The sequence below is a fragment of the Numida meleagris genome, chromosome 2 (genome assembly GCF_002078875.1).
Source record: "Numida meleagris isolate 19003 breed g44 Domestic line chromosome 2, NumMel1.0, whole genome shotgun sequence".
Lineage (NCBI taxonomy): Eukaryota > Metazoa > Chordata > Aves > Galliformes > Numididae > Numida > Numida meleagris.
In genome coordinates this window covers 87,248,949-87,264,203 of record NC_034410.1, presented here as the reverse complement: position 1 = coordinate 87,264,203, position 15,255 = coordinate 87,248,949, and the positions used below count along the sequence as shown (strand labels likewise).

Here is a 15,255-nt window from a genome sequence, read left to right as displayed (position 1 = left end):
AGTATTCACCCTTTGCATATTAGTAAGGTTTCTAACCAAAGCGTTTGATCGGAGTGAAAGGCATCCTCTTTTCAGTGTACATGCTTCACTCTCAAGAGCAGTTAGTCAGTCTCTTGATAAAAATTTCTCATCTTTTTCTCTTCTCCTCCACCCTTTTTTATTCAGCGCTCAGCATATTTTTGATTGTGCTGTGACCCCTCCTTATCATTCAAATCATAAATCCTATCAAATAATAACAGCCTATAACTCCAAGAGGCAGTTTTATAATCCAGGCTATAGCCAATTTACAACTTGCATTTAAAAACAGAAATATGCCTGGGGTAACAATTTAAGTCAGGATGAAATACAAACAGTTGTAGTTTTCAGATACTGTCCTGCTATGTTTGTAGCATGCTGTGATAAGACGCTTAGTTTGATGAATTCCTCTTAATTTTGGAGCTTTATTCTGATATATGCTGAAAATGTGTTTGCCTGAATATTGTTCTACAGGATCTTTGTGAACTAGGAAAGAAGCATAAGGGCTTTTATTGTATCAGTGGAAGTACTATGACCTCAATATTCTATTTACTGCGCTAGAAATCCATCTTTTTAGACTTGTGTTAAGCTGGTTAGGTGGAAGTTATCATAAGAGGGAGTGAGTAACTCATGCTTGGTGTTGTATGGCTAATGAGAGACTCATTTTATGTGTAAGTATTGAAACAGACTCTTGGATGTTCAGTGCTATATTTCATTTTACATGTTAGATGTCTTTTCTATTGTTCATTGCTGAATAGTTATGTTTGTATTTCAGTGGTTACTGGTAACATTTAGAATAAGTATAAATTAAGTGTAATTCTTTCTGAGTGCCAGAATTTAATATAATTTGGTCTATCGTCTTCTACCTGAAACAAAATGTAGTTGAGCTTTGCCTGGCATGACCAGCTGAAAAGATCATTGCTACAGAAGGGTTATTTGAAACTATATGTAGGATGAAACTATAAATTGGAGGAGTGAATCCTGTTTAACAGAAGTTGGAATTATTGGTTCCATACATGTTTTTGCTCATCTATTGCATTTTTATACTTATTTTCTAGGTGTGAAAGCTAGCTTAAAGCGAACCTACTCTACTATTACTCAGGATCACCTAGAAGTGAGCAACATGCCACAGTGGAAACCGTTACTATATGCTGTAGCATTTCTTCACACAACTGTTCAGGTTTCAAATAATTTTATATTCTTCTGTCATGAAGCCATGTTCATTTGTGAATGCATCTGTTAGTGAATGAAAAACATATTTAGATGTAAAGCCTGTGTTAGCAAATCAATACAAACATTGTGGTCCAAATGGCAGCCTGCAGTGTGCTTGACTTTGAGTCATCTTCTTGGTGGAAATTAAGAATGTTTAAATATTAGACACTGCCCTAAGGTCCGCATACTGCTAGCTACATCTGTAAATGATTAGGTAAGAAGCAGCTTTTGCTACCTGCCCCTGCACCATGCAGGGACTTCAGTACTCTGAATGTACTCGGACCGAAAAAGAACCATAAAAAATTATTGCAGCTGACTTCGTTTGGACATCCTTTCCAAAAACAGTACTTTCATTTCTAGAACAACAGTTCTACACTCACAGATTGACTACTTTACAAAGAGGACTTTTTTTTTCTCTGTGAAAATGTTTATGTTTCTCTTCTTTGTTTATCTGTCTCTACTGGTGATGATAAATGAAGAAAAATATTTAACTACTAGGTAATTAATCAAGCATTTGGACTTATGTGTGTTATGTGAAGAATCATCTTTTAAAGTTAGTGGAATATATTCCCAGCATATTTTATGTATTCTTCTACACTCAACATATTCTCCAGAATTGCTATTAGCCTTTTATCTTTAACTCTATCTATCTTGCAGGAAAGAAGGAAGTTTGGTCCACTGGGTTGGAACATTCCTTATGAATTTAATCAGGCAGACTTCACAGCCAGTGTGCAATTTGTTCAGAATCATTTAGATGATATGGACATTAAGCGTGGAGTGAACTGGAGCTGCGTTCGCTATATGCTTGGAGAAGTACAGTACGGCGGCCGTGTAACTGATGACCTCGACAAAGCACTGCTGAATACATTTGCAAGAGTATGGTTTGGAGAGCATATGTTTAGTGACAAATTTTGTTTCTACAAAGATTATGTTATTCCAAAAGGGAAAACAGTTGAAGATTATCTCCAGTATATAGAGCAACTGCCAGTGATTGATACACCTGAGGTAAAACATTTTAAAGTATTGAAGAGAGTTTTTGTCAGAGAAATTATTTTGTGGAGCCATGAATGTATAGGCAGTATTAACAGGCAGACCAGTATGGGTGCTATTGTAGTGGGTGTCTACTATAGGTCTGCTAATTAGGAAGACAAAGTAGAGACAAATGAAGACAAAGCCTTCTTCAAGCACTCAGAAAAAGCCTCACATTCACGTGCCCTGATCCTCATGGGCAAGATAGTGGGTTCAACACAAGGCTGGTGAAGATGATGGACTAAAGCATCTTTCATATGAGGAAAGGCTGAGAGAGCTGTGACCCTTTAGCCTGGAGAAGGCTCATGGGGGATCTTATCAATTCATTTAAATACTTATTGAAAGAATGTAAAGAAGACAGAGCCAGACCCTTTTCAGTGGTGTCTCTATCAAATAGTGTTATTGTGCTCTTTGTATCTGTTGTAGTTTCCATGGAAATAAATAGGTTTTACTTTCAGTGCGACCTACGTACATGACGCAGTGTGTGTATACTGCAGTGGTCACATTAATTGCAGGATTGGGACTTCCTGCTCTCTCTAGTACAGCTACATGTGTTGCAGTTAGCTGAAATTGAAATGGAAGTGAATGTTATGAGTTTCTGTCTCATTGCTATTAAGTTGATAAATGTCTTTATGGGTAAGTTCTATTAAAATTAAATAGGCAGGATTGAATAGAAAAAACTGATTTTCTATTACTGATAATGTGCTAGAAAAGAGGCTGAGAACAATCCATGCTCATAAAACAAACTTGAAAAGGTTTGAATCTCTGAAGGTAGTGATAGCAGATGCAAGGGCATCTGTGCTGACGGAGAGGCACCTTTTACCATTGACTTTTATGTAAATAGGATCAAGTCCAAGAATGGAAACATCTTTTTCTCCTTCACGCTGTCACAGGTTAGGAAGAACATGACTACTATCTTCAGTCATTCCAAAATCTGTCAAAATTGTTCATGGAAACTTTTAACCTCTTAAGCTCCCGGTCTTCTGTTCCACAAAGGATATTGTGCTAGTCAAAGCAGTGTATCTTTTATTTCCTCCCCTTTCTATTTTTGGTTGAGAAAGAAAGACTGAATAAGTCTGATTACAGCATCTTTGCTCTTTTGATGAAATTTCAACCTCTGATCAGAATAAACACTGACTTCTGAAGAGGGCTATTGAACTCAGAAATCCCTTTGAAAATGACTTTGATTTCAGAGGGGTGTAGAGCATTAGCAATTGGGTTTGAGGATTTATCAGGCTAAAAAAGCCCAACTAATTGAAATGCAAAATCTAGCGTCCCTTTTAAAATCAAAATTTCTAGATTTTGGATCACAGGGAATGAAAAACTGAGTTAACTGAATAATTTGCAGTACTTCCAGGACACTGGTCCACCCTTTGGTTTGCTACTCTGATTTCTTGTTCTTAATACTTTATATATCACTCGCATGAACACCTAGGACCAGAGGATTTTTTGTATGTAACACCCCTATCTTTGTCAATATTATGCCAATTATGAAATTAGCCCTTGGATTAGCACTGCACCAATGTACATTCACGACAGCAGGTATTTCTTATGTTTCAAACTTGGGCTATTGTGTTGCCATAAAATCTGCTGGAACAAAACCAACCAAACAAAGCCTTATTCTGCAAGAGCAGAAGCAGAAAAGTGCATATGTTCAACTGTGTGTATCATCACATGATGATAAAAAATGAGTGAAATAAAGTATATTGATATTTTTGCTTTTTGCATCTCTAATTATACAGGTTGAGGTACTGCTGTCTGTAAAACGTGTTAAATCCTGCCAGGAAAATAATTATATGCTAGTTATGATCCCACTTTCTCTCTTGGGCAGCATTAGGTCTGCACCGTGTTCTTTGTGCTGCTGTAAGGGTCACTTCCACAGCTGGTGTAAAGCAGTGCAGCTTTGCTAGCTTTGACACTGTTGCAGCCACTTCTATCCTCCTCTCTGAGTTTCGAGATTTCCAAATATAAAAAAACTTCACATGGCCCTTTTTCTTTTGTACTCAGTGTGTGTAACTATTGATCAGTAGGAATGACTTCTTAAAAGATGCTAGTTGTAATATTTTGCACAAAAGCACAAAACGTGAGAACCATGTTGCGTGGCTTCGGTGCTTGGTTTAGGGGCAAGCCTCCCTCATTGCTGGATCAGTGGTTCAGAGTTTGTTAGAGATAATTAATAGCTATAATTCAGTGAGGGCTTGTGAAATAAGTCACAATGCAATTCCTCCTGGAGAAAAGCTGCAATCAACCTGACAATTACAGACTTACTGATATTTCAGCAGAGGTTTCTGAGAAAGCCATTATCATTCAAACAAAGGGCAGCTTTGCAGTAATTCTCTGCTAGCACTATCTTAAGTAAAATTATTCAATTTCAAAAGAAGCAGAAGTAAGGAATAGGAGATTTAAACCAAAAATAGCTCAAAACATAAAATATCCTAAATATTATCACCAGTCATAAAATCTCTAGGTCCTTAAACTGTGGGCTGTTTTTTATTCTCTGAGCTCCATGCTTTATAACATAAGAGACTGTGTGAAACAAAATGCATTAGAAATGGCACTTGGCCTGATTGATAGGGGCATCTACTTGACCTGGTACAAAAGTAGTAGATCTGCAGAGAGGAAAAGGCAGTGGTGAGGGGTCAGTGTCTGCATGTGGCATGTTCCCAGCAAGCTCTAGTCTGATCCAGTGAAAAGGAATCAGTGTGCGCACAGCATGATCTAAACCCTGGTGTGTGGAGATAACCAGATCAGTTCAAACCACTCTCATCATCTGAATGAAAATGCTGTTGTAGATTTAACCTATGTTAATATTTCTGCACAATTTGTGCTTGGTTCTTGACCAGTTAAATGAATGTACTTCCACTGACCTATTCTTCTCCATTATTTTATAGGGCTGTGGATTTTCTTCCTTGTTTATCAGTATTGGTAGGTTCTTTCACTGATAAACTTTTAGAAGGAAGAATGTATTTTTTCCCTTTTCCCCTTTTTCCCTTTTATTTTAAGGTATTTGGACTTCACCCTAACGCAGATATAACTTACCAAACCAACCTTGCAAATGAGACACTGAATACAATAATGAGCATCCAGCCCAAAGACAGCAGCACTGGAGGAGGGGAAACCCGAGAAGCAGTGGTGCAGCGTCTTGCTGATGAGATGCTGGAGAAGTTACCTCCAGATTACAACCCCCATGAGGTATATGCTCTTTTGATGCAGATGTTTTGTGTATGTATTTTATGAGGTATGCGTTTTATTGTGCTTCTTTCTTAAATTTAAATGTCAAGTGTTTTAAAAAGCTCTTACATTTATTCATAGCATTCTAGAAGACTGTTTTGGTTTATCGTCTAAATTATTCTTACATCAGATACATATATTGCAAATACCGTGGTTTGCTGAATGAGCCACCTTGACACAGAACAGCCACTGGAGACTGCAGAAAGTCCTCTGCCTCCTCAGTAGATTAGAGGAAGATGCCAGTGCTTCTACTTAGGGCACACATCTTGGGGCCTTGGTGGTATTTCCAGTATTCTGTCCTACTATTCATGTTACATTTGTCTTCTATAAATAGCTGTCATAATTAAGCTTAGAACTTCTCTTTTCCTTCCCCTCCTGGCACACTATTTAAATTCACAAGTTGTCTTTTGTGAGCTTTTCTAGCAGCTTTCCCCATACAGTTATTTTTCCAGCCATTCCTGCTTGTATATCCCTTTTTGCTCGCATGCCTATTGAGCAATTCCCAGTGGGCGTATATTACTCATTTATTTATAGAACATGTTTTGGGATGAAGTCAGCTTTCTAGTTTTCCCTTTGTTGTTTAGTAGCAGATAAGAAAATAAATAACTGTGATAAATAGTAAATAAAATTAAATAATTGTATAATTGTTATTAGCAATTATTGATTTAATACATTCAATAATTAGCACCTTGGATCTACACCTATAGTCTATACCTTGGATTGTTCTCAGTCCTTTTTCCTTCTCCTTCACACCAGATTCAAGCTGATTCACTGAACTAATTTCAAGTTTTATTCAGTTCCTTAGATTTTTTTTCTCAGTTTGCAGTAGAAATTGAATATTGAATACCTGTGTAGCATATATAGTTTTGCCATATTTGTAATCTGGGTATTAAGCTAATTTCTACAAGATATTTCCTGAATCCTCAAAATAACAATTTCTTTGTTTCTTTCATCCTCTTGAAAAATTTGTAATACTCAAGAAGGCATCTAGAAGGCATAATGGGCTTTAGATTGTGATCAGAGGATATTCTTGCCCGCATATTCTATGCTTGAAAAATTTGTGCAGAGCCTTTTAATATTGTAAAATGCACCACACTTGTTTCATCCAAAATTCACTTCTAAATTGTTTGAACAAATGACTATTTTTGTCTCATATTTCTTCTGTTTAATCGTGGTCTCATTCACTCTCATTAAACCCTTGGTTTAATTCACTCAGGTTATAGAAAATGCATGTAGAGTTGCCCTCCCCTTTTCAGTCACTTCCTCACAAATCTTAGCTTTGCAGACACCCAGTGATGAGGTCATGGACAGTAGTGAAGGACACAAAGTCTGGAGGGTGTTTTTTGAAGTTCAACCCTTCACTCTTAACTTGTCTCTATTTTAGTACTGTGTCTGGGTACAATACATACTTTCCCATGCGAATGTATTAAAAAATAACCACTAATTATTTTCACTGCCATTTCATCATCCAATAATATGACAAGCTATTATCTTTTTTTCATGATCTGCCAGGCATACATGCAGGATTTTATTTTCTCATAAGCAATCATCTCTATAATGACTATCACAATTAGATAGTTCTTTGCTTCTGTATTGCTTCTCTGACATCTCTAAGCTTCAAGGAAACCTCTGGCTTCAATTTGCTTGAGAGATTTTCCCTTGATTCAAGTCATGAGATTCACATTGTATTAGATGAGCCAATATTAGTTATTAATACTTTAGCATCATGTTCCCCAAACCTCCCTCACATTTCTTCTAACAGGCACAGTCAGAGGATGTCCTGTTGGATCTACTTTTTCCTTCTGTATTTCTCATAAAGGTATTCTGAGCTCAGGGTGCAATTTTGTTTCATTATCTTATTGATAAACATAGATACTACCTCTTCCTAGTGATTTCTAGTTTTCTCAGACTCTGCACATCTTGATATGTAAATTGCACTTCTCTTTGATTAATCACACCACTCTATTTGCATGCTGTTTCTTCACATTACTGATGGATGACATGGAACTTTTCCACCATCCAAAAATAATACTTAGTTCTCTATCATGGTGGTGATGTCTTTGTTCTAAGTATCTACAGAACATTTCTGGTCATTAGCTTACAGTTTATTTTGATAGTAATATTTTTTTTGTATATCTCTTTGATTGTGTCAGCGGCACTGCAGCTTCAGATTCTGCTTCTTCAGTTTTACAAATCTTGTCACAGTTCTTTTGCAGTTGCTGATTCTTCAAAACTTCCTTCTCATTTTAATTAAAAGGTTTACTTTTTCTGTCATCCTCTGTATCTCAGAACTGCTTTGGATCTTCAATAATGCTTTCTTTGTCAGAAGGGGATTTGCCTTTTCTCCCAATAGTGCCCAGTTCCATCCCTTTGCTGCATTAGTTTATGGTGCTAGAGTGTGGTCATTTCTAAACAATAAGCTAAAAATTGAACACAGTTCTCTGAATTTAAGTTCTATTATTCTGGAACTTCTTAGAAAGGGTGGAGAGGACAGGAGTAAGCTGTAAATAAAGCTGAATTTGTAAATGTCAATTTGCATAAACTGATAAAAAGAGAATATCTAGAATACCAAAAGTAAAAAAGAATGTGCACTAACATAGCTAATAATTTTGTTAGTCAGAGAAGAAGAGAAGGGACAGATTTCAAATGCTCTCTGACATAAGAAGCTATGGATTTTAGCAGAATCTAGAATATAATAAGCAAAGGAGAAAAATGAAATTATGCTTACAAGTATAAGGAGTGAAATGAATTATGCAGTTTCTTTTTGTGATATCTGAAAAAAGAGATTGAGAGGAATTTTGTTGTTTGTCAGTGTAAGTCAACATTTGGTCATTCAGGACATTACTGCCTACTAAATCAGTTTAACAGTCCTGAAACAAATAAAAATGGTCTACTAAATTGTAAGAAACTGAGGGAATGTGTCAAAAGGAGTTCTTATGCATTCCTTGTTGGATAAGAGCGGCAGAAGAAGAACATTTGGTGGTCCTAGCAGTGCCATTTGGTTTACTTATAGCAGAATATTGAGTTCCAGGAAGGCCACTATGTGGTAGTCTTCCAAAATCTTGTTATAGATATACTGTCAATGCAGACAAGAAGTGAAGAAACAAATTAAAGAATTTGGAAACGAATGTAAGTAAAAGCAATTTCTCTTCTGGGAAAGTGGTAGGTGCCTCTGCAGTCTGTCCAGTTCTTGTGACTCCCATAAGAAAGCGTAGAGTTCATTTGTTTGGAGTGAAAGCCCCAATATTGTAGGTTAGTGGTGGATGGTACTGAAACCAAATTGTCTAATGACACTGAGAGGTCTGGATGTACCTTCCCTTGATACAGTGTGAAATAGAGGCTGCCACACAAAGGCTTTCATTTCCCAAGTATTAGCCTTTGATGTGCATGACATATGCAGTTTCTTTTGTTATGTTCTTGTAGTGATTCCTCCCCCCAGTCATACAACTGACCAAATGTCAACTCAAAAGCCTATAAACAAGTCACTTTTGCATGCTTTATCAGACTCCAATATGACCCAGGTGAAGCTAAAGGAAAATAAACTTTCCACCTGACCTAAAACTGTCTTCAGTTTTCTCATTCCAAAGGCAGAGGCAGGATGAAGCTTCTGCTTTCATAACCATTTTTGCATCTGGATTTTGCTTCTTAAAGAGATCAGTGGTAAAATTATTAGGTCCGATCAGTCCATGTGAGTGAAGATGGATGCAAGAGAAAATGTCAGCCTGTCACATGCAGAGATTTGTAATGAAAGCATTTTCTTGTAGCTTGAAAAGCAGCTTACTAGGGAATAGACATGGAGACATTCCGAAGATACTGCACTTTATTGGCTTTTAACCTCAATAACAATGTTTGCTTCCTTAAATATTTTTGTAGTCATCATTTTACCTTATCCTCCACTAAGGCTAGGACTACATTAGGAACTACTGTATGGCAGTGGGAGTTCGTCTGAGGACCCTGGCCTGTGTTAGGTGTTTTACTGGGGAGTTTGCTTTGGTCTAACTCTAGTCTGGGTCTGTAGGCTGAGCACTTATCGGTGGCTGAAGTGCATCAGACTCACTGAAGCATTCCTTTTCGGTTAGTTTAATCTGAAGTCAATCCAGTTTGTATGCATGGGTCTACTTTTCAATGCAGTATTTCAGTTAAAACAACAACAAAAAAACAAATGCAGAACATTCCTCATGTGAACTGAAACACTAATGCAGACACTTTGTAATGTGCCTTTGATTCAGTTACTAGCCCTATCAGATACAGTGGTTGTCTGACACCACATGCAGTGGCAAAAGAGATGGTGACCTGAAGACAGATACAAAATGTTCATAGAGGAGCCTCATACAGTAGAAATATGCACGGCAAAATCATACAGGGAAAGCTATTAAGATTATGATTTTATTTCCTTCTTTCTTTAAATCACCTCATTTTATGTTAGCTGACAGCTGATTTCTTGTTGAGAAGGAGATGTAAGTGGGCTTTATGGAATTAGTATATTAATCTCAGAAAGGCTATTTTGGTTAGTGAGTTTTGTCTTGGAGTTTCTTTTCTGTCAGTCAGGATCCATCTCTTTATGTCATAATAAATACAGCACTGGCAGTAACTCATCTGATTGCTTGATAAGAATCCTAATACAAAACAGTCAATCATACCTCCGAGCTGATATTTAAAACTAATCTTACCGGCAAGGTTTCCAAGAAAAGCACTGTCTTACACCTAGTAAATCTCAGTGCAGATCAAGACTGATTTGTATACAACAGGGTCGTAAGTACGTCATTATTTCAGTTTTTATATCTGGTTATGCTTAGTGCTCCAGGCTGAGTGCTGTGAATGTATCTAGGATGGATTAACAAATCTTTGCATTATTGGTTCATTCCATTTTTCAAAACATTGCAGGTATTTTTATAGGTACATGAAGAAGATCAGATTTTTTTTTTTCTGAGAATTGATTAGTTAAACGGTGCTGTTATCAGTGCAGTAATATATTAGAATGTTTATTTTATCTTCTCTTTGTAATTTCTTAAATTACAACATTTTGGAAAATAACACCTTTAACAAGGTGTTTCATACAGTTTTCCCTCAGACAGGAAAAGTTCCTATTCTAAATTATGCCCCAAAGGAACACATGCTTTGCAGACTAGAAAAAAAAAGTTTATTTCTTATTTAAAGCACAGAATGCATAAGATGGACTCTGTATAATCCCACTCTTATTAGTGTCATGCAGTAGAGTTCTTCTAAGTATTTCAGAAAAAAAAAATCAAACACTTTTTTTTTGTGTGTGTGTGAGAAATTTTGCTGTGAGATTGTCAGGAAGCAGCTTTCCTTGAATTTTGTCTTCAAAAAATGGTAAGCTGAGTTATGTAAACTATCCCCCAAAAGTTTATTGTCCCTAGGCTAGTCTCATGATAGCTGATTTTAGGAGTTTTTCTCTGTTACAGGAAGAAATACATTAACTTAGTCACTAAAATGAACTGTCAGACTGCAAAGCATTAGCATAATTGGCTGGCACCTATCTCTTGGACATTTTGTCTGACAAACTCATGGGACTTTGTGATTAAAATATAATGAATAACCTTGCTGATAACAGTCTCCCAAGGAGAATTGCATACAAAGTTAAAAATGTATTTTATTCAGCTTAAGGTTGAAACTTGCAGAATGGAAATTGTCAAAGCATTTACTCATTTATACTAGCAGTTATAACTACTCAACTACTGCATTATATTTATCTTGCAGAGATTTGCTACTTGGTACAATAATAAGGTACGCTCCAATAGTGTTTCCTATGAACATTTAACATAGATACATGACTGTATCTGGGAACATACAAAGCAAAATCCAGAGGACTTCTGGCCAAATTTTATGGTTTCTACCTGGCTGCAGTAGATTTCCAGTGATATTCTGTTCTTTCAAAGTAATAAACTTTCTAATTCTTTCTTAATCATCTTTTGTTAGTAAGCTTAAAATAAGCTCAGGAAGCACAGACAGAAGTCCAGGGCCTTTCTGAAAGAGGAGTTACAACAGGGGAAAACACTTGAAAGTCTTACAGTCAAGAATTCTCTAAAAATCATCATACTGTGTGAGCTGTAGAAGACATGATTTAGTATCATTGAATCACAGAATCATTTGAGTTGGAAGGGACCTTTACAGCGGCCCTGCAATGAGGAGGGACACCTACAGCTAGATGAGAGTGCTCAGAGCCTGGACCAGCCTGACTTTGAATGACTCCAAAGATGAGGCTTCCACCACCTATCTAGGCAGGCTGTGCCAGTACTTCACTACCTTTCCTGTAAAAAACTTCTTCCTTATGTCCAATCTAAATCTCCCTTCTTTTAGTTTGAAACCATTTATGCTTGTTCTGTCACAACAAACCCTGCTAAAGAGTCTGTCCCCTTCTTTCCTGTAGCTCCCCTTTAGATTCTAAAAGGCCACTATCAGGTCTCTCTGGAGCCTTCTCTTGTCTAGGCTGAGCAGCCCCAGCTCTCTCAGCCTGTTCTCGTTGAGGAGATTTTCTGGCTTTTGTTACTTTTTCTGTGACATGTCTTTAAGTAACATAACACAATTTTGAGAATGTTCTCTGAACATTATATGAAACCATTATCCTTGAAAATTAAGAAGGCCAGAAGCTTCTACCTACAAAATGGTGCACGAACTACACTAGTTTTTATATGTTGTTCTGCTTTTATGTATCATTCTGTAGCATTATTTCAACCCAGCAGGGCAAGTAGAGCTGAGAAAGTTTACCTGTAGTACTGTTTGGAAATATGATGTTATCAACAAACACGCCTTTGTATTGCATGTGATTTTTTTTTTAAAAAAAAAAAGATCTAAGACTCTGTGGCCTAGCAAGGACTGAAGGAAATGCTGTGTTCCTTCCAAAAGAGGGAACGTTCCCTCATTAGACTGATGGAGCATCTCCTCTTGGTAAGCTGATGAGTCGGATTGTGCTAAATCTTACTGTTGGCACATGACTTGCCTGGCCATCTGTTACATAAAAATTTATTTTTTATTGAATTATGGGATATGATTGGAAAAAAACAATCTTTTGCTTTCAAAAGTTACTGCATGGGAAACAGGAGATTACATTTTATAGAATTTACCTATTCTTGTTTAGGTGAAAGCCCAGCTTCAAAAGATGGGAGCTATTCAACCCATGAATATATTTCTCCGTCAAGAAATTGATCGCATGCAACATGTTATATCAAGTGTTCGAACCACTCTGACTGATCTCAAATTGGCTATAGATGGTAAGTTGCAATGTTAAGAATGACACTAATTAAGCTGGAATTTTTTTTATTACTAAAGTCTGTTCGTACTATTGTACTAAATAAATATCTTTCCTTTTTTCTCTCCCTTTCTCCCTTTTTTTCCCACTTCTTCTCACTTTTTCTTTCTCTCCCAGCAACCTCTTTTTCTATCTCTTTGTCATAGTATAGCCTTAATAGACTCCTGTTTGCATCTCTAAGGGCATTCTACCTTAATTTATTCTGTCTGCACGTGCTCCAGTATTGCAGTTCAATGTGTTCTGCAGTATTTTTGCGCTTCCATGATTCTCTCTAGGATCTCTGCAGAGCTCAGAGTTGAATTGTGTGATCGGGTCATGTGCCAAAATCATTTATGAAATTAAGCTGAGGCATGATGATTCTGAAGAAGGTATAGGCATTGCTGTTAAGTAATTGGGAGACTGAGCGGTCAGGCCAAGTGACAAAGATTCTAATTTAAGATGGAATTTGTAATTTTCATGAAACTGGTCAAACCAAATAGAATGTCTCTAAAAGGAATCTGAAGTGAGTAGGAGTGCCAGTCAAAAGAGAATGACAGGGTTCTGCTTTTGGCCATCAAAGGAGGAGGCAACAGTGCTCTGTCTCTCAGAGACAGGAGAATTTGGCTGAAAGTCAGCAATGCTGAATGCATTTAATACAACTCTAGTGTGCCGGTGACTAGAAGCAGATGGAGAATTTGATCAGAGGAGGAGTGAGGGAAAAGAAGGAATGATATTACTGTTTGCTTTTTGGTTTCACTTCCTATTTTGCTCCTCTGTAGGAGTTGAAATATCCAGGAAATATCCTATAATGTTGCTTGAATTAAAAAGAATTAACAATAAATGAAAATGATGCTGGATGGGTTCAGTTCCAGTGGTTAAGATCTTACCCAAGTCTCCTGTTCTCCAGCAAAGAGGTATAAAATACCTGAGAGAGCAAACTGTCCCTGCAGGGAGAAGGTCAAAGTGCCTCAGACAGGTCCCTTCTGGTACAGGTGATGGCAGTGCTCTGATCTGTCTTGCTTTACTTTCCAGTACAGCTAATTAGTTTCTGTATCCTGTAATAACCTATGAAGAGATCAAGCTAGAAGAACCAGTTGTCTTCTATTTCAAAATTGAGCTGAAGGTTCCCTCGTATATGTGCACAGAGTCCTTTTTCAAGTAAATTAAAATAATGATTTCTATCCAAGAAATAATTAATCTTTCTTTGATCGAAACAGTCTCAAAATGTACAATATTATGCAGACAAGTGGATGAGTAACATAATTTCTTTGCACTTAGTATTCAGTTGCACAGTGGGCACAGTCCTCTACCAGGTGCTTAATCAAGTTAATGCTGTAACTTTTGTGCAGTCCTCTAAAACATTATAATTTCTCAGGGAAAGGCAAGTTAAATATAGTGAAAAATTGCTCTGAAAACAAAATGGGATGTATAGTTAACAATACCAATTAATGGCTTCTGGCAGATTCATGATGCATCAGGTGCACGCTGTGGTGCATGAATTAGGGGATGGAAAGAAAATGTAGGCTCTCTGTCTTGCCTCAGCAAAGGGGAAAGACGCACTCTCTCATAATAGATCTCCCAAAACTAGTCAACCGGAGCATCAAATCACCTCCTGTGCTCCTCTTTCTCTACACTGATTAGCCTGCTCAAGTATACTGTGTGCATTTTGACATCTGCCTTTGTCATGCATCTGGCACTGGCTTCATGAACCTGCTAAGACCCCGGCTGCTTATAGTGGATCTAAATTTTCAAATAAACATTGTGTTTCAGATTATAGTTTCAGTCTTCACGTTCCGTGTGGTTTTGTGAAAGGAGGTGTGACTGTTTATTTCTTCATGTTGGATGTGAATAGACGGACTTTGTCATTTTCTTGTTGCTCACTGAGTTATATTTGGGGAAATACAAATCCCCCCTCACTGAGAGTCTGTGTGCAGCTGTACATGAGAGATGCTGAAGGAATTAGTAGAGCCAGCTTTGTTCCTCTGACTTGAGGGCAGATTAACAGTGTTCAGCTTTTGAGAGCGGTGAGGATGCTCAGCATGTGTCCAACATGTTTGTTGGCAACCATGCCCAGGCCTGCATCTCCACCAATGAACTTTGCTGCCCAGAGGGCTACTTTTTTTGGATTGGATTGGAATAATTAGATTGGAGCTGCACTTTGTACTCTCAGTTATGTCTCAACCAATAGTTCTGTTTTAATTACTTATTGATTGCCCAGAATTTATTTCACAGTTGGTGTAATACAGAGTTTCACATAAATCAGAAAACAGCTATGATGATCGTCCTCTCAAGTGACCTAAATCGAGACTGTGTTGCAAATAGAGACAACTGTTTAGAGACCAGGAAAGAGAGCTGTTTTCTCATCTTTTCATCTGGGGAGTAGTGAGACATGGAGATTGAACCAAAACTCCAGATCCTAATGGGATATGAACAGCAGATCTTAAGCCCCTGGCAGAGTGATATAGAGGCTATTGCCTTCCTGTGTACGTGCCTTGCCTTCTTTCTGTGGAAGGTTGCAT

General features: G+C 37.3%; 1 protein-coding gene across 10 annotated transcripts in view; it reads left to right on the top strand.

The window, feature by feature from the left end:
* Positions 1-15,255, top strand: part of LOC110393739 (dynein heavy chain 5, axonemal-like) — a 155,023-nt gene that overhangs the window by 125,536 nt on the left and 14,232 nt on the right. For 8 of the 10 annotated variants that reach the window (XM_021386966.1, XM_021386957.1, XM_021386961.1 and 5 more), the window contains 4 exons: positions 1,074-1,195; positions 1,885-2,232; positions 5,260-5,448; positions 12,587-12,719. In XM_021386966.1, the coding sequence (XP_021242641.1) occupies positions 1,074-1,195; positions 1,885-2,232; positions 5,260-5,448; positions 12,587-12,719 (792 nt within the window). Of the gene's footprint in view, positions 1-1,073; positions 1,197-1,884; positions 2,233-5,259; positions 5,449-12,586; positions 12,720-15,255 lie in introns of those variants that run through there. The other 2 variants (XM_021386964.1, XM_021386965.1) reach the window with 2 other exon arrangements.